Genomic DNA, 23,535 nt, shown 5'->3' on the forward strand with positions numbered 1-23,535 from the left:
TTTTTTATACTCTCGTAATATGATTGGCTACTTACATTTATCATCTCATGACGTTAATTATGCACTTATGTTATTTTTTTTTACCAAATGGTTAAAAGATGAGTATTTGACTTATTATATATATATTTTTAAAAAATTAAAAATCAATTAAACAAAAAATTAAATTATAGGATTAGACATAAATTTTACTTAAAAAATGTAAATGTGTCAAAATCTTCTAAAAAAAATGAAACTAATTGCCATAAAACAAAAGGTTGGAATAGCTTATAATTTAAGCATAAAAAAAAAGTTAAAGGGAATTATTGAATATAAGTGACATGAAATTAGGTGTATCCCATAAAAATCAGACGAAGTCGATAAAGAGTCATGATTACGTGGCATACACGTATCGCGGAAGGTAGGCCAAAGTCAAACGGTCAGTTTGAAACGCAGGAAGAGGAAGGCTATAATAAAAAAAGAAAAAAAAAAAGAAAAAAGATACAATAATCTTATATAATGTCATAGTCCATCTTCTGCTACGGCTTTCCCTTCAAACTTTCCTCTTAGATTCTCATTTCTCTCACCAGGAGCAAACCACAGAGAGCAGAATCCAAAAAAATGCCCAAGAAATGGAAGCGAGTCGGAATCCCTAGCTGTTCAATCTGCCGAATTCAATACGACGAGGATTCTCGAGCTCCTCTTCTTCTCCAATGCGGCCACACCTTCTGCAAACACTGCCTCTCTCAAATTATTGCTCCAACTCCACCTAAACCATCTCTCACGTGTCCGAAGTGCCGCCATGTGTCTACCGTCGGCAATTCTGTGCTCTCTCTTCCGAAGAATTTCGCTATACTACCTATGATCTCTCCGGCCTCGGTTTCTCACTCTGCTGAGGTTAGCGATAGCGACGACGACGACGACGATGCTGGAGCCGATGAGGAAGGGGGCGACGGGTCTGACCGGGGGCGGAGGAGTTCCGGCTGCCATGGGTGCGGAGCGGGGTTTGGGGACCATGAATTGAAGTTGGTGAGGAAGATCGATGGAGGTAAGAGGGAGGAGATGGAGCTTTGGTCCGGTTGGTTGAGGTCTAGAGTCGGTGGGTGTCGGCACAGAGTGATGGTGAGACGGGTGAGAATAGGTAATGTTGGGGATTTGGATTGGGTGGAGAAGCAGCTGGAGAAGCTGAGGCGTGCGTCGATGTGGTGCAGGAATGTGTGTTCCTTTCTCGGAGTGCTAAAGGTGGAGGGTTATCTTTGTATTGTTATGGAGGGGTTCCCTGGGTCGGTTCAGTCGGAGATGCAGCGGAGTGGCGGCCGCCTTACTCTCGAGCAAATCCTCAGGTGACCCTTCTCTCCGTCTTGTATTGCGTTTGAGCTTGTTTTCATTTTGTTGGACATTTTTACTTATGGACCTCTACTTTATAATTTCCTCGGGAAAGCGTGGGTTTAATGTCCAGATTCACCAAGAGTTTTGTGCTGTCGCAACTGCTATCCCTCTGAACTCGTGAATTTGGTGCTCACTCCGTTGTTCTGGATTTCCGCATGAGGGATCAAGCAGTTCTATATTCCTTAGAAGCACAAATCTGCACGAATCTTTTTTATACAACTTCTGTAGTTGTGATTATTCTAGAAATTATTTGCTTCTTGTTGCCTTTCTACCTGTTTGTAATATGTATTTATGAATTCAGATTTGGAGCAGACATTGCACGAGCAGTAGTTGAACTGCATGCAGCTGATGTGTTGTGTATGAATTTGAAACCATCCAATTTTCTCTTGGATGCAAATGGACATGCTGTGGTTTCCGATTATGGGCTTCCATTGATTTTGAAAAAACCTTGTCATAGAGCAGGCATTTTCCCACCAGAACACGAGTCATCAAAACAGCATTGGTGTTTGGAGTGCCTGTTTTTGAGTCCGCACTATAGATCGCCAGAGGCATGGGAGCCTTTGAAGAGACCATTGCATTTGTTTAGGGATGATGGTATTGGCATATCCACGCAATCTGATGTGTGGAGCTTTGGCTGTGCCCTTGTTGAAATGTGCACTGGTTCCACCCCGTATGTTGCTTTTTAGTTTAACTTCTTCCATATTTTATGGTCAGTTATATTCTTAGCTAATAGAAGATGAGTTCTTCAGGTGGGCTGGTCTGAGTGCAGAAGAAATTTACCGTGCTGTTGTCAAAGATGGCAGGCTACCTCCACAGTATGCAAGTATTGTTGGAGTTGGCATTCCTGGAGAATTATGGAAGATGATTGGCGAGTGCCTACAGTACAAGCCACTGAAAAGACCAACTTTCCATGCAATGCTTGCCATATTTCTTAGACATCTACAAGGGATCCACCGATCCCCTACTAGACCTACTGCGTGAGTTTCCTCGATTCATTACTGCACTTTTTCTTCTTCTTCTTTGGTAATACATAATTATTTGATCATATAATCGCAGTAAATTTTATTTTCCTTCCTATTGTTTTTTATTAGTTGTAAGTCCTACTTGTAATCCTATATCCCCTCCTGTGTTGAATCACTCTCTACATCAATACATTTAAAAAAAAAAGGAAATTATACTGGGGCTTCACCAAAAAAAAAAAAAAAAAAAAAAAAAAAAAAAAAAAAAAANGAAAAGAAAAGAAAGAAAAAGAAGCCCACGTAGAGTTCATCCCAATAATAGAGTAATTATAAAAAGAATTAGTAAGAGAAAGCCATCAAGAGGTCTGAAATTTCACAAGGTTAGCTACATTTTATCAATCTTTTCTTTTTTTTTGACATTAAATACTCGGGTGGTTTCTCAATCCAATTATTTCATATGAGGGCTTTTACTGCATTTATCTTCGGAGACCCCTGTTTGTTCTCAAATTTACGGTGGTATTGATGGTGATGGTACTCATAAGCACATTTCTTTGAATTTGGAAGGGAAGAAACAAAAGAGCTTTTTGGGATGAGGAGACATCCTTCTCTTTTTTGCAATCAGATAGTTTTTGTAGCTGTTACTTGGTATAAGCTTATAGTTTTTTGTTTAAGTACAGCTGAGAGCCTAGTTTTGATTTAGGCTGATTGGAAAGTCTTCTGTATCTTGCTTAGCTAGGGCCAGGGCTTTCCTAGTCCTCACTGTTGTATGTTTGATTATTATTATTATTTTATTGTAGTTTCTCTTATCTAACAAAAAAAAAAAAAAAAGGTTGATACATTTGATGCATTCACTTTTGTGGAATTCAGCAAGGTGGCAAGTTCTCCTCATATCGATAGGTTGGAACAATCCCCTACCTCTGTCTTGGACATCCTTCAGGTCAAAAGCAACCATCTTCATCAACTTGTATCTGAAGGGGATGTTAATGGTGTCAGGTTAGGCTCTTTTGTCATATAGGTTCTCTCATTCTCTTAAATCTTTTCTATTGTTGAAATTTTCGATTCATTTAACCCACATCTGCAGAGATCTTCTTTCGAAGTCTGCGTCAGGGAACAATAGCAGCTCCGTCATCTCTCTGCTGGAAGCTCATAATTCTGAAGGTCAAACTGCTTTACACTTGGCATGCAGACGGGGTTCTCCGGAACTGGTTGATGCAATCTTGGAGTATAGCGATGCAGATATAGATTCTCCTGATGAAAACGGGAATCCACCAATAGTGTTTGCTTTAGCTGTTGGATCTGCTGAATGTGTGCGTGCACTTATCAGGAAATCTGCTAATGGTATGTTTAGGTTGATGGAAGGCTTTGGTCGGTCCGTTGCTCATGTTTGTGCATATTATGGGCAGCCTGATTGTATGCGTGTAAGTTGTTGCACATCCACCCTTTAGGCAAGTTTCTTTTTCTTTTTCTTTTTCTTTTTTTGGATATATACTCACGTATTGTCAGGCTATTCTGGTGATTACAGGAACTACTTCAGGCAGGGGCTGATCCCAATGCAGTTGATGATAATGGTGAATCTGTACTGCATGTGGCCATTTCAAAGAAATTTACTCATTGTGCTATGGTAATTATGGAGCATGGAGGTTGCAAATCAATGGGGTTTCTCAATTCCGCAAACTTAACGTAAGATTGGAACTGTGTTTTTGTTTATTATTTATTATGCGAACCATGAAAGTTAACAATTGTTTTACCTTTTTTGAACCTTTAATCTCTTGGTCAAGTGTATGTGTATTAACCAGCTGAGGTATGCTCAATTTGGTTGTTTGTTGCTTTCCTTCGAACTTTAATATGCAAATTTTCAATTGTAAAGATTTGAGGGACACAATTTAGGAGGAAAACTAATAAATCATAACTATATACATACATATTTTGCATCCACAACAAATTAAGGGGACAGCCCCCTCCTTCCTTCTTTAGCTCTGCTCTTGAAGGAAATACTTCAATCCACTCAACTTACTGATTTATTTTTTTAATTGAAAAAACTGAAGTAGCTTTGAAGGATTATTTTAGCATCCATGATTTGGAACTTTAATTGTGTGCCCTTCAACAAAACAGCATCCGGAAGCATGTATCTTTCAGCATCACTCTTCACTTTTTATAAGGATTCATCTTATGAAAAATTTATTATTTCTTACCCACCTCCTCTGAAAATAATTTAATGAACAATGCAAAGATTCTGATTCTTACACTCTTTCTTGTGCTAGTGACCTCTTCTCAGGATATGTGATCAATATGCAGTGGCTTGTCCCATTAGCTGTAGTATTGTCGCTCCATGCTAATAGCAAGTGTGTTCTTATCTAACGTTTTCTCTTGTTCTGATCAACAGGCCTCTGCATTTGTGCATCACAACCTTAAACGTAGATGTTGTTAAGAGATGGGCTGAACTTGCATTGCCTGAGGAAATTTCTGAAGCTATTGATATACCAAGTTCCGCTGGAACCGCTTTATGCATGGCAGCTGCTCTTAAGAAAGACCGTGAGATAGGTAAACTGTTCATCAGGGATTTCCGTAACCGTGTTCTCTTTCAGCCTTTTCTTTATATGATTTCCTAATATAGGAGGTATAGCACTAGAAGTGGTTCTGACACCGATGTTTCATCCCACCAAATAAAAATACGATGGATGCGGCCAAAAGTTTCTTATATGATAATGTCACAAACACGTATCTTCAACCTATTCACATGACATCTATTCTTGTCCTTGTTTGAAAATGTTTCTTTCTTTTTTTCTGTAATAACTCACAACAACTCCATTTTCTGGCAACACTCTTCCATTCTGAATGGTTTCACAGAGGATGATACTCGTGAAAAGTTTTAAAAAACTAATAATCCCCATGACACTGGAGTATCCATGGAGGGAATTGGGGTAGGCAATTGAGTGCTTAGGTTGCTCTTGGACTAATGACTAATCTGCATGTTGATTAGTTGTAGCACATATTGGAGTGCAATATGTGTTAGTCTATTGCTTAATCTTCATTGAAAATAAACCTTTTCCTGCGCTGTATGCTCTTTATACACCAAGACTAAGAGGGACGACACATTGCCAATGTTAATTTCCTTTTGGAAATGCCTAATTTGGGTATGAACATTAGTATCAAATCAATTGTTTTATCTAATTTTGTTGTTATCTGCCTTGTCTGTTATTCACTGTAGAGGGAAGAGAACTTGTCAGAGTTCTGCTCAAGGCTAAGGCAGACCCAGCAGCCCAAGAACCCCAACAATGTCGAACAGTTCTGCATACAGCTGCCATGGCTAATGATGTTGAGTTGGTGAAGGTGATATTACAATTTTATTCTTTTACAGGCCTGGATTTATTTCATGGTTGCAGGTACTGACAAAACTTGGTAGCTCAAAATTTCTAATGTTATCCGTTGTTTTTTTTAAAGATTATTCTTGAAGCTGGAGTGGATGTAAATATCAGAAACATGCACAACACAATACCTCTTCACTTGGCACTGGCAAGAGGTGCAAAACCATGTGTTCAACTACTCTTGTCTGCTGGAGCAAACTGTAATTTACAGGTTGGCCTTCTCTATGAGTTACTAAATGCTATTTAATGCGATTGAATAGAACTTGGAACAATGTTTCAAATGGTTTTGTTGTATTTGAGGAGAACTGTAAAAATGCTCTGTAGCCATCGGCTAATATAGGAGAGAAACAGTAGCCTTTTCAAAAGGTCCTGAAAGTAGAAACTGATTTGCAATGAGGCAGCAAGAGATGAAAACAAGGAACAAGTGAATATTTTCATGAGGCAGCAAGAGATGAAAACAAGGAACAAGTGAATATTTTCATGTTAATCAGTATGGAATTTGTGGTGCATTGAAGGAATAAGTGAATGTAGCTGTCACGTCGAATCTTTTTGTGTGGATGGATCCATGCTTAGGTGTGGTAACGAGGAGGTTGTGAGACAGTTTATCTCAAATATAACGGATGGAGCACTACTAGAGATTTAACTGTTAAATTTGTGGGCCACAGATTTGACGATCCTTTCATAATCTCGAAGATAACTTCCGGACAGTGCCTTTCATATAGTTGACGGATGGTCCCCTTTTTCCCATATAAATACTTCTAATTTTTTTTTATGTATTTCCATCTTGAAGTTTTTTGGTGGACATGCTTCCAGCCGACCAATAAAAACCTTTTTTGGGTGATTGTAATCAGGACGACGATGGTGACAATGCCTTCCATATAGCAGCAGATGCGGCAAAGTTCATACGTGAATGTCTTGATTGCATTTTATTGATATTAAAATATCCAGGTGCTGCTATTGGCGTAAGAACTCACAGGCAAGTGCTGTGATTATACAAGTGTTCAATATAATATTTTCTGAGAAAAATTTTAAGAGCCGCTTCTTTTTTCTTCTAGTTAAGTATCTTCATTTACATTTTAATTTTATTTTTCTCATCTAGCACGTGTTATACAATTGATGTACTTGTGATAACTCACCCTAGGTTGTATTAATTTAATATGTCAATGACCCTCTTAATGGTTGCAAAACAGTGGCAAGACATTTTGTGACTTGTTGGAAGCCCTACCTCGGGAATGGATTTTTGAAGAGCTTATGGATGCACTAGCAGAGAAGGGTATTCGTTTGTCCCCAACAATGTGAGTAAAGTTCCGCTATACTGATCTTTACAGTGCAAAATTTCTGCTGTCATTGAGTTCACTAACTGACAAACTTTGGATTGCCCCCTTCTAGATTTCAAGTGGGCGATTGGGTGAAATTCAAAAGATGTGTGGCAAATCCTGCATATGGTTGGCAAGGTGCAGGGCCCAGGAGTGTTGGATTTGTGCAGGGTTCCCAAAGTAGTGGTGGTCTTTCTGTATCATTTTGCTCTGGTGTCGCACATGTTTTGGCAGATGAGATTATCAAAGTTATTCCTATGGACAGGGGACAGCTGGTGCAACTTAAACCTGACGTGAGAGAGCCAAGGTTAGATGCTATGCATGGACTTTTTTTTTTTATTCTTCTTTTGAAATTAACGTCGATAATGGTAGCCAGGATGTCCTCTTCAATCACAAAACAGATAATGACCCATTTCGTCTGGTGGAACATAAAAAGAATTTTTTTCCCCTTCCACAATACATTACAACCTCTCCATTTTGTCAGGTGGAAGACATATGCACTTCTAGGGGGAAATATACATGAAGCCTTTTAATATTTTGTTTCAAATTTTTTTGGAGCCTTGAAATATTAAACAAGTTGTGATTACACCAATTGGAGAAGCCTTTTGTGAATTCGTTTAGTTTGACTGCCTTGTGCTATGCATATGTTTTTTTTTATCAAGGAAACTTTTGCTTGCCCAAAAAAAAAAAAAAAAAGGTTTCATCGAGTGCAAACGTCATTCTTATCAGGTTTAAGTTGCTTGGACAATCACGTGACAGCATTGGAACTGTCTTGTGTATCGATGATGAAGAAGGAATTATACGAATTGGATTTACTGGTGCATCTAGAGGATGGCAAGCTGACCCTGCAGATTTTCAAAGACTTCAAGAATTCAAAGTTGGTGATTGGATCCGTGTACGTTATACTGTGCCCGCTGCGAGACATGGCTTTGAAGCTGTATCTCCAGGGAGTATTGGTGTTGTGTATGGTATCAGGCCAGACAGTAGTTTGCTGATAGAATTCTGCTATTTGCCTAGCCCTTGGCTTTGTGAACCAGAGGAGATTGAACCTGTTGTCCCCTTCAAGGTGAATGCTTCATTCTCCCTATTTTTAGTATGGTTTAAGTTTAAACTGAGCCTCATTTCTTTTATCCTTAGTTAACTTGATGTGTTCACTTCCTTCTAGATTGGAGACCAAGTATGCGTTAAACGCTCTATATCTGAACCTAGGTTCCCTTGGGATGGCGAGACACATAATAGCGTTGGAAAAGTCGGTGATATTGAAAGTAATGGTCTCTTAATAATTGATTTACCAAATCGGCATGGACCATGGAAAGTAGATCCATCTGACATGGAGAAGGTGGACAAATATAAGGTATTTTTTCTTTCGGGAAAGTCGCCATGTAACTACTGGCACTTGTATCAAGCACGTGCATCACCGATTTTCTTTTGGCTTGTGCACGAACAGGTCGGTGATTGGGTTAGGGTGAAAGCATCGGTACCCTCTCCAAAATACGGGTGGGATGATGTTCCTCGAAGCAGCATTGGAATAATTTTTGCCTTAGAAGAGGATGGAGATGTAGATGTAGCATTTTGCTTCAGGAGTAAAACTTTTCCTTGCTCCGTTACAGACATCGAGAAAGTGCCACCTTTTGAAGTGGGACAAGAGGTACACATCCTGCCGTCTGTTACTCAGCCAGTACTTGGGTGGTCAGATGAAACCCCAGCCTCTTCAGGAAAACTCGAAAGAGTTGATATGGATGGAACTCTAAATGTAAGTTCTCATATTTCTTGGGATACAATTATTAAACCTTAATGTTTTTTAAAGTCACGTTTATTATATCTTATTTTTAGGTGAGAGTATTTGGAAAGAAAAAATTATGGAGAATCGCTCCCGGCGATGCAGAAAAACTATCAGGATTGGAAGTGGGTGATTGGGTCAGAATGAAGCAGTGTTTAGGAACAAAATCAAATTATGAATCCAACTATACCGGGAAGGAAAATATAGCGGTAGTTTACAGTATACAAGATTATTCTCATTTAGAATTGGCGTGTTGTTTTCGTGAGGGGAAATCGTTTATACACTACACAGAAGTCGAAAAAGTTTCTCCGATAAAAATTGGCCAGTATGTGCATTTCCGTGCTGGGTTGGCTAAGCCGAGATGGGGGTGGAGAGGCGCTAATCCGAATTCAAGGGGTGTTGTGACTGCTGTAAATGCTAATGGAGAAATAAGAGTTTCACTGTTTGGCTTGGCCGGATGGTGGAGAGGAGATCCTACAGATTTTGAGGTAGAGCAGATGTACGCCGTGGGAGATTGGGTGAAACTTAAAGATGATACTGATGGACGGAAATCATTGTCGGCTGGGAGTATTGGCGTTGTACAAGGATTAAGTTATCATGAAAATGAATGGGACGGTTCTGTTCTTGTAGGATTTTGTGGAGAACCGGAGTTATGGGTAGGACACACCTCAAAACTCGAAAAGTCGGAAAGGTTTTGTATAGGACAGCATGTGAAGGTGAAGTCTTCGATACCAAACCCACGGTTCGGTTGGTCGGGCCACTCTCATGTCAGCGTTGTTTCTATAACAGCAATTGATGCAGATGGAAAAATTAGAGCATCGTCTCCGGCTGCTCAAAAGCCATGGACACTCGATCCATCGGAAGTTGTTCTAGTAGAGGAAGAGCAACTCAACATTGGAGACTGGGTGAAGGTGAAGACATCGATCGTAATGCCTGTTTATCATTGGGGGGACGTTTCCCGTCAGAGTGTCGGGGTTATCCACAAGATGGAGGATGGGGAGCTTTGGGTCGCCTTCTGCTTTACGGAGCGGCTGTGGATGTGCAAGGACTCTGAGATGGAGAAGGTGAGACCCTTTCGAGTTGGCGACGCAGTGAGATTTCGTGAAGGATTAAAAATCCCTAGATGGGGATGGGGAATGGAGACACATGCTAGTAAAGGGAAAGTAGTAGGTGTTGATGCAAATGGAAAAGTAAGAGTTCGTTTCAGGTGGAGGGAAGGTCGTCCTTGGATCGGGGACCCGGCTGACCTTGTTCTTGACGAGACTACCTGATCTTTGATTCAGGACCCTAAATCAAATGGTCTGCATGCCAATTCAACGCTTCGGTAGAGAACGATCCCCAGTCGTTTACAAGCAGGTGGAACTTTGGGATACCGAAGCAATTCATTGATTCGAGACGGGGCGTTACGCCATGTTCATTAGCGTGTGGAGTATTGCACGTAAATGCTCGGAGAATTGTAGTTGAAGATGAAGATGTGGACCGTTGGTTACAAGAAACAGTGGACCATTGCCCCTTTTGGTGTGGCAGCATATCAACAATCGGTAAGGTCTTTTTTATATATCGTTATGCTTGTAAATAAAACTGAGTTATATAAAGAAATGCTTTAGTTGATATATTATTTACATATGTACATATAAATTTCGGGTCATTATATAAACTATCGTTTTAGCATCTATGGTTTGTTTCGAGAAGTCGTATGTTTGAATTTTCCAACCCCACGTGTGATTTTGTTTTAGGAAAAGTCACGTTTCTCGTACCGTGCAGGTCGATGGTGAACATATAGACTGATATTGGCATTGGCACTGTTAATGTAAAAATTATTTTATCTTAAAATAAATGGTAAAAAATTGACATAACAGTACAATAAATTATTATTTATAATTATTTAGAAAATTAAGATTTTTATTGTTTATTTCATCGGAAAATATATAAGTCTCACATCAATGTATTGGTCAAACAAATTTTATTTTAATTAAAAATTAATAATATTTTTTTAAGTTTAAAAGTGAAAATAAAATTTAAAAGGTTGAATAATTCAATTAAGAATGATCAAATTTGTTATTTGTACGGGCTTAATGCGTGTGGTGGGTTGGGTAATGGGGTAATCTGTTAAGGAACCAAAATTTGTCAATCGACATGAAAGGGAATTTTCTCGGGAAAATTTTCCTTCCCAGAATTTTCTCTCCGTTATCCTCTGGCTTCTTACTGGAAGGAAATGTTCTCTGTCTACTTCGGCAGTTGACGGATTCCTTCAAGTCTATTCCTCGCTTTCTGGATTCTTCGTATGTAATTCTTCATCTCTGTTTATCATTTACATTTTCATTTTCGTCCATAGGAGGAATTAATCTGTTTGGCTGTCGAGAAAGCAACTTTTCTTGTTAATTTTTTACCCTATTCTGTCGCCCGAAACTTTATGGACTGGAATTTAACCATTTTTACTTCAGAGCTACTAGCGTTTTCCTGATTTTGTTTTTGATGCAATGGTGTTAGAGGTTTGACGTCTAAAAGGATCGAAATTCGTATGCTGATTATTTGACGTTGATAATGATGCTCAAATGCTTGGCAGATTTGGTATGGTGCCAATTTTGTGTAATTCGGCCGTGAGTTCTTGAGATTTAGCGATGAACTTGGAATTTCTTCATAATATTCCCTGGTTTTGTGCGCAAAGAAGCAATGATTTGCGTCCAATTCTTAAGCCCTCAAGCGCCATGGTGGAGCAAGGGCATCGAAATACTCGTTTTGATATCAGGAAATGGGGATTTTCCCTTCTTTCACTGCTTCGTTGGGAAAATAATGGCAATGGGAAAGCAATTATTAATGGAAACTTGAAAAGGCAAGTGAAACGTGATAGAGCCATTGAGAACCAAGGTGGAGAATCCCCTTTACGGTTCAAACCCTATGTGTGTAAAGTTCCATGGCATACGGGTGTAAGAGCCTTTCTTTCTCAGCTGCTTCCACGTTATGGACATTACTGTGGTCCAAATTGGTCTAGCGGTAAAGACAACGGGTCTCTCATTTGGGATAAACGACCAATTGATTGGCTGGATTTCTGTTGTTATTGCCATGATATTGGTTATGACACTCACAATCAAGCCGAGTTGTTAAAGGCTGATATGGCGTTTCTCGAGTGCTTAGAAAGGCCTAATATGGTTACGAAGGGCGATGTTCGTACCGCTACTCTTTACCGAACCGTGTGTGTCACAGGTACGCCTCAGCATCACATATTTGGATCTCTTTTGAGAGTGTCTTGGGTTCAGTCGTTTATTATATGATAAATGTGACAGGTCTGAAGAACGGTCTAATTCCTTATAGAAGGCAACTTATTCAGCTTTCAGTTTGGATGGCTTAGCAATAGGAAATGGTTTAGTTGGAACTCGCATAGAGATGAACAAAAGCACCCCAAAATTGTGACAGATACTCAGTAGGTGCTATACGAGCCATTTCTCTTCATCGTCGTGTTTTACCCGAGCATCCATCTTCTATATATGTATACAAAACTCCACTGGGGCTTATTGTGTAGCACATGTATGTACATAGGAATCCTTGTGTATAGACTAATGGCAAAGGCTTCTATAAATCCTTGCTACCTAAACAAGAATCTTCTAGTGAAATGAAAAATGAGAATCACGGTATTATCTTGTTTGAATATATTATCACACTATGCTGCTCCATCATTGTGCCTTCTTTGGAAGTATGAATATGTTAATATTTGTGACTGAACCTTCCTAATTGTGCCTACCGCTAGCTAGCAGATATTGTCCACTTTGGCCTGTTACGTATCGTCATTCGTTTCATGATTTTAAAACGCATCCGTTAGAGAAAGGTTTCCACATCCGTTCCCTTCTCCAATCGATGTGAGAAACAAAACATTTCTCTCCCTAACAGACAGTCTTAGAACCGTGAGACGAGACGACCTAACGAGGAGTATAATGGGAATACCAAGAAAAACCCCCCAATTCCCAATACGAACAAAACGGAAACTCTGGAGGGGGAATTACAGACTGGCTTCTTTGGCATTATTGGGCGGTCCAATAATTAAATTTTTTGCATGGAATTTGTAACGGCCTTGAGGTGATCGGAGCCGTTTAAAGGGCCCTCCCATTCATTTATCATTTATGGATGAAATTCGTTTTTTTCTTTTAAAAGATAACGAGTGATTTAAAATATTTTTTGATATTGAACTCGAATATGCTTTTCTATATACATCTTAGGAAGAATTCGAATCTTTGACTTCGGAGTAGTTCAAGTTGACCAAATTATTGGTACATAATTTGTATACTACCGGCTAAAGAATTTAATGGTATATTATGTGGTTTATCTCAAAAGTTTGGTTGAAAAATATAGATATATATATTTATTATTCATAGGTTCCAATTCCCCTCTATATTTTTCTCTCTTCTCAAACTGATCACAACCCCACCATAGCTTTTGCTCCTAACAGTGTATACTTCCCATCAACCACACCACTCTATGCGTCCCCCCAACCAGCTATATTTGCAGTTGCCTCATTTACCAGCTTTACAAGCCTTACCTGCAAAACCAAATCAGAGCAACACATACATAAACGAGAGAATCGACTTATAAACTCGAAAACTTAACCAAATCTCATCAAATAGATTCTGCAGAAGATGAGATTAGGTTACAGATTACTTACTACACTTTCAGGAACTCCCGGAGGAGGTAAGGAAAGATTTCTTGGTGGAGGACCCTTGATATATGCTCTCTTGTCGAAGCGCCATTCCCCGACCTTACCATATGTCAGCTCTCCCTGGCCATTAATAGACGAGTTAAGATATAGACTACTTAGAATTAGTAATGAAATTCTTTGATAACTAAAGAATAATCTGTACCTTCATAGTGTAGTCGCATCCATAGGTATAGTGGATGATGAACTTCTTACCAACTTCTAAGTCCCAAGGAGGCTGAAACACTTAAGCACAGCAAGTCAATAATCTGTTCAGGGCTCCAAAATAGAATCACTTTATGGATCAAAATAGGTGAAACCTGCAGCATGAAATCTTTGCGGAGCGTATGCCGAACACCGTGCAATGCAGAAGCTACAGCATAAGCATACCTACATGAACAAAGTCATACAAAGATCAAACACGGTTACATCGATCCGAAGTAACAATCTCAATAGAACTCACATCTCGAGCACCCAACCGAACGTCTTATCAGTAACGGGGTCATCTTTCATTCTCAAGGATACATTCACCCATGTTGGTGCAATCTCCTCCAGCAGCCCCTAATAGAGAAAACTCAGTCAGTGGATTCAGAACTATTGATCATCCTAAGTTGAAGAAGCAGCTCAATGTATTATAGCAACATCGACTCGACTTTGAATCGAAGGTACAATTTCATTTCTTGGCTGTTGTTCTAATTCAGAAGTTTACCTTTTCGATGATAACAGGAGAATTGCCAATGGGGTCAATGTTGGTCACTGGACCATTCTCCTCTGGATAGAATTTCCTGAGGATCTTCTCATGGTCAGTTGGCCTTATGTAGAAGAACGGAAATCCAACCGGATTCTTTCCGTGAGCCAAGTTCGGCAACGGCCGAACGAAGATATGATCGGGTTCTGCCATTAGTATATAACTGCATCAATCAAAAAACATCTGTCCTCAGATTTCATCAAAGGGAAAGGAAAATCTTTAGCAGAAAAAACACAGAAACCATCTTACTTTTCTTCAATGTTTGCTTTCTCCAGCCATTGCACAAAAGCCCATGGTCGGTTTAGAACAACATAGCCCTGAATTTTTCATTAAAATTCAGTTCATTAAGGTCAACCAAACACAAAAACACCCAAACAGAACAGGACATAAGATCAAGCAGACAAAAAATCCAATGTTCCTCACCCGATCCAAGCCTTCCGGCAAAGGATCAACAATAAAAGTTGGAATCTTCTTCATCAAATTATCTGGAAGTCCTGAATGCAAAACTCTAGTGAAGCCGCCCATGTCAGATCCAGGCATATCCTTCACTTTATTATACCAATAATACATGATCCGGCACTGCCATTGACTGTAAGTAGAAGCAGTTGCAGTGACAGCAACATGGAATTTTTGAATACCTTTCCCTGCCCGTTCTGTTCCACCAGGTGCTCGAACAACTGGATCAAACAACTCACTCCCTTTCGAAGCTTTGTAGCGTACAGACATGGTAAGCAAGTTATAAGAAGCAAAACAAAAGCCAAGAGCCAATAGCACCAGAAAACCTGGTGATGTCTTCCTCCCTATCATTGGTTTCGATTCATCAAACGTTAGCAGCTTCTTGTCATTTCATAGAATGCTGCACCTGAGAGTCGAACGGATAATGAAAATCTGCTAATCCCCAAACATTCAACTAAATTCAACACCAGAGAAGAACAAAATACGAAACGAAAAATCCAGATCTGGAATTCAGAAAATTGGGGTGAAACAGTCAAAACTCAACACAAAAGCAAAACCAGAGAAAAATGGAAATAGTCAGTCAAATGAAACGTTGAAAGAAACGAAAACCACAGCGTTACTGAAACGGCATTGATTCATACCATAAGAAGTAAACGTAGAAAAAAACGAAAGAACCCAGAAATTCAGAAGGGAGTGGAGATGTAAAAGAAGGAGTCAAGTAGGAAGAGATTGAAGAAGAAGAAGAAGAAGAGCAATAGAATTTGGGTCCAAAAGGGTTTTTCAATTCAACGCCAACCCTTTAGAGACCGAAGAAGACAAAAACGGGTGGGAAAATGGCTGAAACGTGGGGGCTTCGCCAAACTCCGAAGCCCCTAAAAAACTAAGGAAAAATAAGGTTGTGAGAAGGGCTCTTTATGGAGATCGATGTGGTAACCAACCGTCTCCTCCGCAATATAATACTTATAGATGGGGCCTTCTTTTTGGTGCACATTTTGGATTGTGACAAACTTTTATGGATCAATTTAAAACCCTCTTTTTTTTTTTTTTTTAATTTTTAATAATTAAATTCCCATTTGAACAAAAGTGTAGGGAATAAAGAACCCTTACTTTTGTAGTATATTTGTATCAACTTTGTTGTCCAATGGTTGGTTTAACACCCCACCTTGAAGGGCTTTAATCCTTTTTTTTTTTTTTTTCTCATATTATACCCAAAAATATTGCATAATTTTACTTTTGTGAATATCCTTTTGGTACCCTTCAAAAGTTTAGGCCTATTCTAATTTTGTAAGATCCCATCTTTTTCTTCTTTCTTACTATTACCATTTTTTAGTAAATAAAAGCAATAATTGACTAATTTGATAATAAACTGCCCACCTAAATTGGGCAAAAGTTCTCTATTTATAATTAAATAAATTATGAGATAATGGAAAGAATAATAATCTGAAATTTCTCTATTTATAATCAAATAAATTTTATTATAATCAAATACTTTTTAATATGGAAAGAATAATAGTGTGAAATTTCTAAATTTATAATCAAATAAATTAAAGGATAAAGAAAAAATAATAAATGAAAAAGAAAAAACAATAAATAGAAAGATAAGTATGATATATATGATATGCTGATATTTGTAATGAAAAATCAAATGTGATATATATAGTAAAGGAAGATGTTTGCTTTAAATAAAATATCAAATGTGATATATATAGTAAACTATAATTCATGACTATATATCTTTGATATAGTGAAGTTCGAGCGATGATGTAAGCTGGCCAGTATCATCTACCAAGACTATATATGCACCAAAATATCACGTATATAGTTCAACTAGTAAAGATATATGCATGCGACTAATAAGATAGTTCATATGTGCAAATCTCTCTACTCGTATACGTCGTTCCAAGCGTGACATGAAAAACGATTCGTAACGCTCCTTAGAAAAGTGGTTTAAACTGAAATATTGATTGTTTAGAGAAATGTTGTGAGATCCTACATTGGCTGGAGAGGGAAACAAAATATTTTTCATAATTGTGTGGAAATCTTTTGTTAATAGATGTGTTTTAAAACTGTGAGACGGAGGGCGATACATAACAGTTCAAAGTGGATAATAACAAATTGTAATGAATTTGAACGTTAGAGATGTTATACATTGAACGTGCAAATTATGGTATGTCGAATTTAAAACGTTCAATTTGACTGAGTGTTATTAAAAAGGGTTTGACAAGCATTAATTATATTGTATCTCCTCTCATACGTATTCTTTCCCCCTAGCCTTATCTCTAGGTCATGTATTAAAGTCACTCCCCAAAAAATTAGGTGCTAAATTTATGAGGTTTCCTTAAAAAAAAAAAAAAAAAGAAAACAAGAAATTACGTGGTTTCCTAAAATGAAAAAGAAAAAAATTAGGATAAAATTTGATATTTATCTCCAAAATTGGATCCATTAGCAACCTGCATGCAATCATTTTGTTTTTTTTTTAATTAAGCATATTTTCTTGTAATATTTTTTTTAATGACATTTATCAATTCTTTGACTTTCAAAAAAACAATTTTTAACGAATCTTATTTATTTTAACTTCAATTGAGAGGGCATTAAAAATGTTTGGCAACCCTAATTCTATTAATGCTCAATCTTTTTCTTGCACGTATTATTTACCCTTAGTATCATCTATATATAATATATATTAAATTCTCCCCCAAAATTATTTTTAATTCTAAAAATAAAAAATAAAAAAATTATAAGATCTATTTTTCATGTTTTGAAAAATAAAATCAATAATTTTATAATTTTGTGAATTTTATATAAGTTTAATTTCTTCGTTATTTTTTAATGTATCATTGCCGTTTTACTTTCCCTCATGCATTAAACACGCAAATAAATAAATAAATAAATAAATAATTAAGTGTCATTTATTAAGTTTTAAGAATTAGACAATAGCGAGTGGTCCTTTAAATGGCCAAGTCAGCATCAACAAATAAAAGAAGAGTCTCTAATTGGTGATTTATTTTTTAGTTTATTTTAGTGTTCATGTAAAGTTTTAAATATTATTTTATTTTCTTTTACTTACCCATAATTATTATTTTTTTTTTTTTTTAACAAAAAAATTATATTATTTAATATAATTATAAAGTAGACAGGCAACATTTTTTTTTTAATTAGCGTTGTTGTTTAATCCTTATATTTATATCATGATATTATTAATATATTATGCATATAAATATATATTAAATATATAAAAAAAGAAATTATGAATTACGTTTGTGATATAAGAAAAGAAACCATTTTATTGATTAACGTAATTTTAGTTGATGAGAAATCATATAGTTGTTGTGGAAGCTCGGCGAGCAAGAACAATCCAACAGAGCAATCGATAGAACACGAAAAACCCAATCATAATCCCCACATTCTTCCACCGAATATCCCCATCAAGTCCTGCGTTCTTCAGCACATCGTCGCCGGTGAGAACGCAGACCGGTCGCCGCGCTTGATCAATCCACGAGAAACACTCCAATTTAGCATCCCAATACTCATTCACTAGCATCGCCTCCAAAGGGTACCGATACAGGGAGATGTAGTACATGAACATCCAAAATCTCGGAATGTTCTGTTTCGGAATGAAGTAGCCAGAGAAGAGGAAGAATCCGCCTAGGACGGTGCAGATCAAGGAGTTTCCGGTGATGAAATCCGGCGAAATGGCGCTGAGGAAGAGCACCAACGAACTAGCCATCATTACGATGAGCCAAACGACGAACGTGAAGAAGGCGAAGGCCTCGATCGACGGATTTAGCCCTACGAGCCAATAGACTGGAGCGGCGAAGAGAACGGCGACGGCGAGCAAAAATGGAAGGAAGACGACGGTGTTGGCTATCATGTAAGAGGAGATTCTGTAGACTCCTCTTGAAGCTTCTTTCATTAAAACCCTTCGTTCTTGGAGGAAAATGGGGAGAGATTCGACTGTGGAAGAGAGAAGCAAACTGAGACTGAAAGCAAAGAGCCCTAATCTTTCTGCTACTCCTTCTTCATCTCTTTTCACTCTCAGGTAAACACTTCCGAGCCCTAGTCCTCCAACAATGGCTTGCAATGTTCTTCCTAGAAATAGCTGCTTTGTTCTGTATAATAACAACCAGAATCTTGAGCAAAGAATCATAATCTCTAGGAAATTTGATGTGGGAAAGAATGATATCTGTTTGCTGGTATTGTTATCTTGTTGAACTCTTTCAATGGCTTCTTCTGGCCAATCTGGGGAGGAGGAGAGCTGGGTTTCTTCTTCTTCTTCTTCTTCTTCTTCTTTCAGTTTATCAATGATTTCCATAGCAAATTCTAGGGCATTCAATTGAATTGGGATTTGAATTCCCATTTCACCGATCCTCTTTTCCAGTGATTTGAGGCTTCCAAAATGAACTGTTAAACCATGGGATAGAATCAAGAACTTGGAAATGTATTGGAGGATTCTGTAGCCTGGTTGATGGATTGAAAGAATCACTGTTCTTTGTTTAGTTGTAGCCATTGAAGAGAGAAGCTCAATAACTTGAAGGGCGGAAGTGCTGTCTAAGCCTGAAGTTGGTTCATCAAGGAGGAGAATTGGTGGATCATGAATCATTTCAACTCCAATTGAGACCCTTTTCCTTTCTCCTCCAGATATCCCTCTCTTCTCTTCATCTCCTACAAAACTGTCTGCCACATGAACCAATCCAAGCTCCTGCATCAATCTCTCTACTCTTTCTTCTATCTCTTCTGAACCCAATTCCCTGAGCCTCAATTTGGCCATGAACATCAAGGTTTCTCTTACAGTCAGAAGAGGAAGCAAATTGTCTTCTTGTGTCACGAACCCACATAACTTCCTCAATTGCTCAGGACTTTTCATCGTTTGATTGTTAATTAAGATCGATTTGGGGTCGAAATCCTTCTCTTTCACTCTCCCTGATAGAATTCTGAGCAGAGAAGATTTGCCGGTTCCACTTGGGCCAACAATGGCGAGAACTTGAGAACTTCGTGCCGTAAATGAGACAGAGCTGAGAACGTTAATGGGTTTGGGTCTTCGAATCAGCTCGGGAAATGAACTTTTTGGAAGAACAGAAAATGAGAGATTCCTGACAGAGAGTTTCTTAATGGAAATGGAAGCAGTGGGTAACGGTGGGGAGTGGTGGTGGGAAGAAGAGGAGGAAACACTGGTGGTTTCCTCCGGGGAGTTGGATGTTGAGAAGAGGGTGGTTGAATCGTCTGTAATGCATCGTTTTTGAAAGCAAACCGCCATTGTTTGGTGATCTGAAGCTCAAACTTGTGCAGGGATTTTCATGGCTACAAGCCTGATTGAGAGTGAAGGAGAGCTTGGGATTATTAGTTGGACCAACCAGGGTTGATTGCAAGACGAGATTTTTGAGTTGATATTTAAAAATCTTTGGTTGATGAAGAAGTTGGTCTTGTTGGTGAGCAGACATGTATTTTGACAATTCTAGGAACGAAAACTTGTTTGGGATTATTTTGAATTTAAAGGAAAATTGGCCTAAATTTTTTAACCTCGTTCGGATCCGGAAGGCTGCTGCGGCCGAGTAAGGCCAACGCAATTTTCGGAGTGATCTGCACGAAAGCTCAACGTTTTTTCAGTTTTATATATCGTTTTGAGGTTCATCAAAAATGTGACAGATGAAAGTATATCTGAGAGAGAAATAAATAATATATTTGTATAATTTGTATAGTTTGTATAGTTCATATCCTCCGAAAATTGTCTAAAAACTATCCATTTAATGAATGTTGGGTGGATGAATTTAATTCAAACAAGTTTGATAAAATAAGGACAAATTTAGCCAAATTGTTAAAAGACAAACTTCTTCCACTTAATTTCTTACGGAAAAGCAAATGCTAAAAGATATAACTTCATCATCTATATGACATCATTAAAACCCTCTCAAATTTAATAAGAGAAAATAATTTATAGAATTCTTTAAAATTTAATAAGAGAATGAACATCATTAAAACCCTCTCAAATTTAATAAGAAAAAATAATTTATAGAATTCTTTAAAATTTAATAAGAGAAAATAACTTGGAATGAACATGGGACTCAATCTCAATAATCCTTAACAATCATGGGACTCAATCTCAATAATTCTTTGTTTGATATTTGATGATTCTATTGACATGGCTAAATTTAGGGCATGACTCTTGTACCAATTCTTTGTTCTATATTGTCCACTTTGAGTATAAGCTCTCGTGGTTTTGCTTTGAGCTTCCCTACCCTCATACTAGGAAATAGTATTCCTCCCAATAATCCTCAACAATTAACCCCTAAAAAAAATAATAAGAATAAGAGATTGGTAAAGTTTTAATACTTTTATGATTACTTTTGAGAGCCAATGTTTATAATATAAAGAATTCAATGGTACACCTCGTAGGTATTTATGATCTCCATCTTAGATTTCTTTGGAGCTACCAGCATCTGGTAAGGCACATCGCCCAGCAAACTAAAATGAACCTTAGAAACTGTACACAAGGTCAAGCGCAGGGCTTATTTCTATACAGGAGCTCGACATAAAGTTAATTCAGGCCAAACCTAGCTAAATGTTCTTGATGCTTAGCTGCTGCAGCTTTATCAGCAGCTTCCCGTTTCAATGCCCTTTTAGCTCGTCGACCTGTTTTATCCTTGGAAGCATCTTTTGTCGGAGGCTCCCGTGATGAGCTAGCTCCAGAAAACTCTGGCCTTAAAACTGGTCGGGCTTCTTGTCGACCTGCCCTCACGTATCCATTGTCTCCCCACCTCCGATTGCCGATTCGGAGACTTGGCGAAGCACCCAGGTAAGCTTCCTCAAGCTCTTCGTCCTGATCCTCATAAGGATAGTACTCCTCAGGATCATCATAGGTTTCCTCCCGATCTTTAACGATCAGTGGCTCATACCACGAAGCTCTCAGAAGTAGGCATACGCTCTCCTCAAACATATAGTCATGGATGCTAAACAATGCACAAGCAATATATAGTAAGAACAGTAATTTAAAAAAGATACCAGGCCACCTAGAGTTCAAACTCTAAACTATCAAAGGTCCATAGAACGATGAATGGACATACCTCCCGTCAAGAGAACGATGCACAATCAGGAACTCGAATGGATGTTTACATTGCGGACAGGTGGGTTTTTGAGTGTATGAGGCCCATCGAAGGATGCAAGTCGTACTTCATGAAAGTTAAAGAAAGATGAAACAAAATAAGACAACGCCCATATGCACAGCTATAAAAGGTCACCTTCATTCCACAAACAAACAAGGACAAAATTTCTAATGCTTCAAAGAACAATAAATTTCTATCCAAGTCCCACCAAGCAAGCATTTTAACTTCTATATAATGACTTCTGCTAGTTTCTGACATAACTTTCAAAGAACATCAAACTATAGATTAACCATTAGGCTCAGTACCATACAATTTCCCAACTCCAAGATGCTTTGGTTATAAGCCTAGAACAGCATACCTCTTCAATTAAATCCGAACAACCTCAAGTAATATTAGAAACATTGCACAAAAGACGATATGGATACATTGAATTTTCTCCCACAAAGTTTAGCAGAGTCCCAGGAATATATGTTCGCAAGAACTTTACACTCCATCTCCATTACAAGCATATAGTCGCAACAAAATGAAATATAAATGATAAAAGCAGGCATTAGAATTACACCATCTATAGAACTTCAACATTTGACTGCAAAAAGGATTCCCATACAAATACTGGAAAGAAACAGATCAACAATTACCTAATGTATTGAAGCAGGTGAAAGTCATTCCATAAAAAACATTAATTAGTAGACAAAAGATTAATCCATTAGAACTAACCAATAGGCGTGTTCGCAACCTCTAACTAAAGCAGTTTCTGGCAGGGATATTTTATTTAAGCAAATTGCACAAGCGCCATCATGGCTCCCATGCCCGGTCCCTTGAATTTCTAACTTCTTCCACATTTCCACCTGAACGTGCAAGTACAGCAAGTTAGCAATCCTCGAAGTATGTATGCGCGAATAATTGAAAAAGACCAACAGAATCATAGATATGCAACTCTGACTGCAACAGAGGAAGGTTTTCAAAAAATAAATAAGCATGCGCAGGAGATCGACCAAATTCGCAAGTGGGAGACGAAGCAATTCAAACTGGCAGTCGGATAAACATAAACAATTGCTCCTGCTTCTTATGGTACAAACATCAATTCAATTCGTTTTAACCATATTCTTCCTAGATGATAAACGCAGAAAACAAGCCTCCCGATGTGCGTAATCTAGACAATGAAAGAAAACAAGACTGAACCGACGATCTCAGACTTCAATTAGCCCCCCAGAAAAGCAAATCTTGAAAATGGATGACAACAAGACTAAATCAACACAAATCGGAGACGACCATTCTCATGCCAAGTTTTACGCCGCTGATTTTCTACGATAAAGAAAGTTTGTGAAAGTATATCAACTTCGAAATGAAGAGAAAGAATAAAACCTGGTCGCAAACTTTCAGGTCTTGAACGGCATCTGACAATTCGGCGCTTTTGAGAGAGATTCCGGAAGAAGTCATAGCGAGTACGCGAGGGTTTCTCCTCCGATCTTTCTCGCTTTAGATTACACAGGACGCGAACAGTTCTTCAGCACAAATCAAAACTTTGAAAAGAATGGCGATGCTGAGAATTATTCTGAACCAGAAGAGAAAATAACAGATGCTCGAAAATATTATCTACTCGAGATCCAAAGAGTTCTTGGTGAAAAAATGAGAACTTGTGAAGATTAAGCCTCTTTATATTAAGTTCAGGGTTATATGTTCATAGTCAAATTTGATTTCTTTTGACCCAAATTACTTCCCTTGTTTTATTCTAAACCTTTTTACGTAATTTAGCTTCAACCGA

At 38.0% G+C, this 23,535-nt stretch overlaps 5 protein-coding genes across 9 annotated transcripts; 2 read left to right on the top strand and 3 right to left on the bottom strand.

Annotated features, from left to right (window-relative positions):
• The first annotated feature begins 513 nt into the window (after positions 1-513).
• LOC111776994 (E3 ubiquitin-protein ligase KEG-like) lies at positions 514-10,458 on the top strand. Its single transcript, XM_023656424.1, has 16 exons — positions 514-1,319; positions 1,667-2,035; positions 2,115-2,342; positions 3,192-3,317; positions 3,406-3,742; positions 3,847-4,004; positions 4,708-4,865; positions 5,533-5,654; positions 5,766-5,900; positions 6,541-6,665; positions 6,880-6,984; positions 7,079-7,312; positions 7,735-8,071; positions 8,171-8,359; positions 8,453-8,758; positions 8,839-10,458. Exons 1-16 carry the CDS (start codon positions 598-600, stop codon positions 10,054-10,056), a joined length of 4,869 nt encoding a protein of 1,622 aa, XP_023512192.1. The 5' UTR covers positions 514-597; the 3' UTR covers positions 10,057-10,458.
• Positions 10,459-10,906: 448 nt separating this feature from the next.
• On the top strand, positions 10,907-12,433 carry LOC111776776. 3 transcript variants are annotated; one of them, XM_023656134.1, is made up of 3 exons: positions 10,907-11,071; positions 11,352-11,989; positions 12,070-12,433. In XM_023656134.1, exons 2-3 carry the CDS (start codon positions 11,407-11,409, stop codon positions 12,132-12,134), a joined length of 648 nt encoding a protein of 215 aa, XP_023511902.1. In that variant the 5' UTR covers positions 10,907-11,071; positions 11,352-11,406; the 3' UTR covers positions 12,135-12,433. The 3 variants fall into 3 exon arrangements, with proteins under 3 accessions (XP_023511902.1, XP_023511900.1, XP_023511901.1); XM_023656132.1 differs by having other exon boundaries at positions 10,908-11,067; positions 11,276-11,989; XM_023656133.1 differs by having other exon boundaries at positions 10,909-11,067.
• A 678-nt stretch (positions 12,434-13,111) lies between these two features.
• On the bottom strand, positions 13,112-15,581 carry LOC111776738 (hydroxyproline O-arabinosyltransferase 3-like). Of its 3 annotated transcripts, XM_023656071.1 has the most exons (10): positions 15,315-15,581; positions 14,856-15,073; positions 14,641-14,765; positions 14,467-14,534; positions 14,179-14,380; positions 13,933-14,030; positions 13,790-13,859; positions 13,636-13,707; positions 13,440-13,553; positions 13,112-13,316 (listed from the first exon to the last, which is right to left on the bottom strand). In XM_023656071.1, the coding sequence occupies exons 2-10, from the start codon at positions 15,022-15,024 to the stop codon at positions 13,254-13,256; spliced, it is 981 nt and encodes a 326-aa protein (XP_023511839.1). In that variant the 5' UTR covers positions 15,025-15,073; positions 15,315-15,581; the 3' UTR covers positions 13,112-13,253. The 3 variants fall into 3 exon arrangements, with proteins under 3 accessions (XP_023511839.1, XP_023511837.1, XP_023511838.1); XM_023656069.1 differs by having other exon boundaries at positions 14,641-15,073; XM_023656070.1 differs by having other exon boundaries at positions 14,641-15,079.
• Positions 15,582-17,918: 2,337 nt separating this feature from the next.
• Positions 17,919-20,339, bottom strand: LOC111777870 (ABC transporter G family member 23). Its single transcript, XM_023657598.1, has one exon. The coding sequence runs from the start codon at positions 19,925-19,927 to the stop codon at positions 17,990-17,992; it is 1,938 nt and encodes a 645-aa protein (XP_023513366.1). The 5' UTR covers positions 19,928-20,339; the 3' UTR covers positions 17,919-17,989.
• Positions 20,340-20,984: 645 nt separating this feature from the next.
• LOC111776696 lies at positions 20,985-23,413 on the bottom strand. Its single transcript, XM_023656012.1, has 4 exons — positions 23,136-23,413; positions 22,488-22,618; positions 21,732-21,836; positions 20,985-21,617 (listed from the first exon to the last, which is right to left on the bottom strand). Exons 1-4 carry the CDS (start codon positions 23,208-23,210, stop codon positions 21,206-21,208), a joined length of 723 nt encoding a protein of 240 aa, XP_023511780.1. The 5' UTR covers positions 23,211-23,413; the 3' UTR covers positions 20,985-21,205.
• Between the last annotated feature and the right edge of the window lie 122 nt (positions 23,414-23,535).

This window comes from Cucurbita pepo, chromosome LG16, assembly GCF_002806865.2.
Source record: "Cucurbita pepo subsp. pepo cultivar mu-cu-16 chromosome LG16, ASM280686v2, whole genome shotgun sequence".
NCBI lineage: Eukaryota > Viridiplantae > Streptophyta > Magnoliopsida > Cucurbitales > Cucurbitaceae > Cucurbita > Cucurbita pepo.

What these genes read in the sequence shown, in the direction of transcription:
- LOC111777870 (XM_023657598.1), bottom strand. Translation starts at nt 19,927, where the DNA reads ATGGCGGTTTGCTTTCAAAAACGATGCATTACAGACGATTCAACCACC.
- LOC111776776 (XM_023656134.1), top strand. Translation starts at nt 11,407, where the DNA reads ATGAACTTGGAATTTCTTCATAATATTCCCTGGTTTTGTGCGCAAAGA. An exon ending in CCGAACCGTGTGTGTCACAG is followed by an intron (nt 11,990 to 12,069) that starts GTACGCCTCAGC and finishes TAAATGTGACAG; the next exon opens with GTCTGAAGAACGGTCTAATT.
- LOC111776738 (XM_023656069.1), bottom strand. Translation starts at nt 15,024, where the DNA reads ATGATAGGGAGGAAGACATCACCAGGTTTTCTGGTGCTATTGGCTCTT. An exon ending in TTCGGTTGGGTGCTCGAGAT is followed by an intron (nt 13,860 to 13,932) that starts GTGAGTTCTATT and finishes TTGTTCATGTAG; the next exon opens with GTATGCTTATGCTGTAGCTT. An exon ending in GCAAAGATTTCATGCTGCAG is followed by an intron (nt 13,708 to 13,789) that starts GTTTCACCTATT and finishes TAAGTGTTTCAG; the next exon opens with CCTCCTTGGGACTTAGAAGT.
- LOC111776994 (XM_023656424.1), top strand. Translation starts at nt 598, where the DNA reads ATGCCCAAGAAATGGAAGCGAGTCGGAATCCCTAGCTGTTCAATCTGC. An exon ending in TAAGAAAGACCGTGAGATAG is followed by an intron (nt 4,866 to 5,532) that starts GTAAACTGTTCA and finishes TATTCACTGTAG; the next exon opens with AGGGAAGAGAACTTGTCAGA. An exon ending in GAGCAAACTGTAATTTACAG is followed by an intron (nt 5,901 to 6,540) that starts GTTGGCCTTCTC and finishes GATTGTAATCAG; the next exon opens with GACGACGATGGTGACAATGC.
- LOC111776696 (XM_023656012.1), bottom strand. Translation starts at nt 23,210, where the DNA reads ATGACTTCTTCCGGAATCTCTCTCAAAAGCGCCGAATTGTCAGATGCC. An exon ending in ACCTGAAAGTTTGCGACCAG is followed by an intron (nt 22,619 to 23,135) that starts GTTTTATTCTTT and finishes TTGCACGTTCAG; the next exon opens with GTGGAAATGTGGAAGAAGTT. An exon ending in GGTTGCGAACACGCCTATTG is followed by an intron (nt 21,837 to 22,487) that starts GTTAGTTCTAAT and finishes ACTTTCATGAAG; the next exon opens with TACGACTTGCATCCTTCGAT.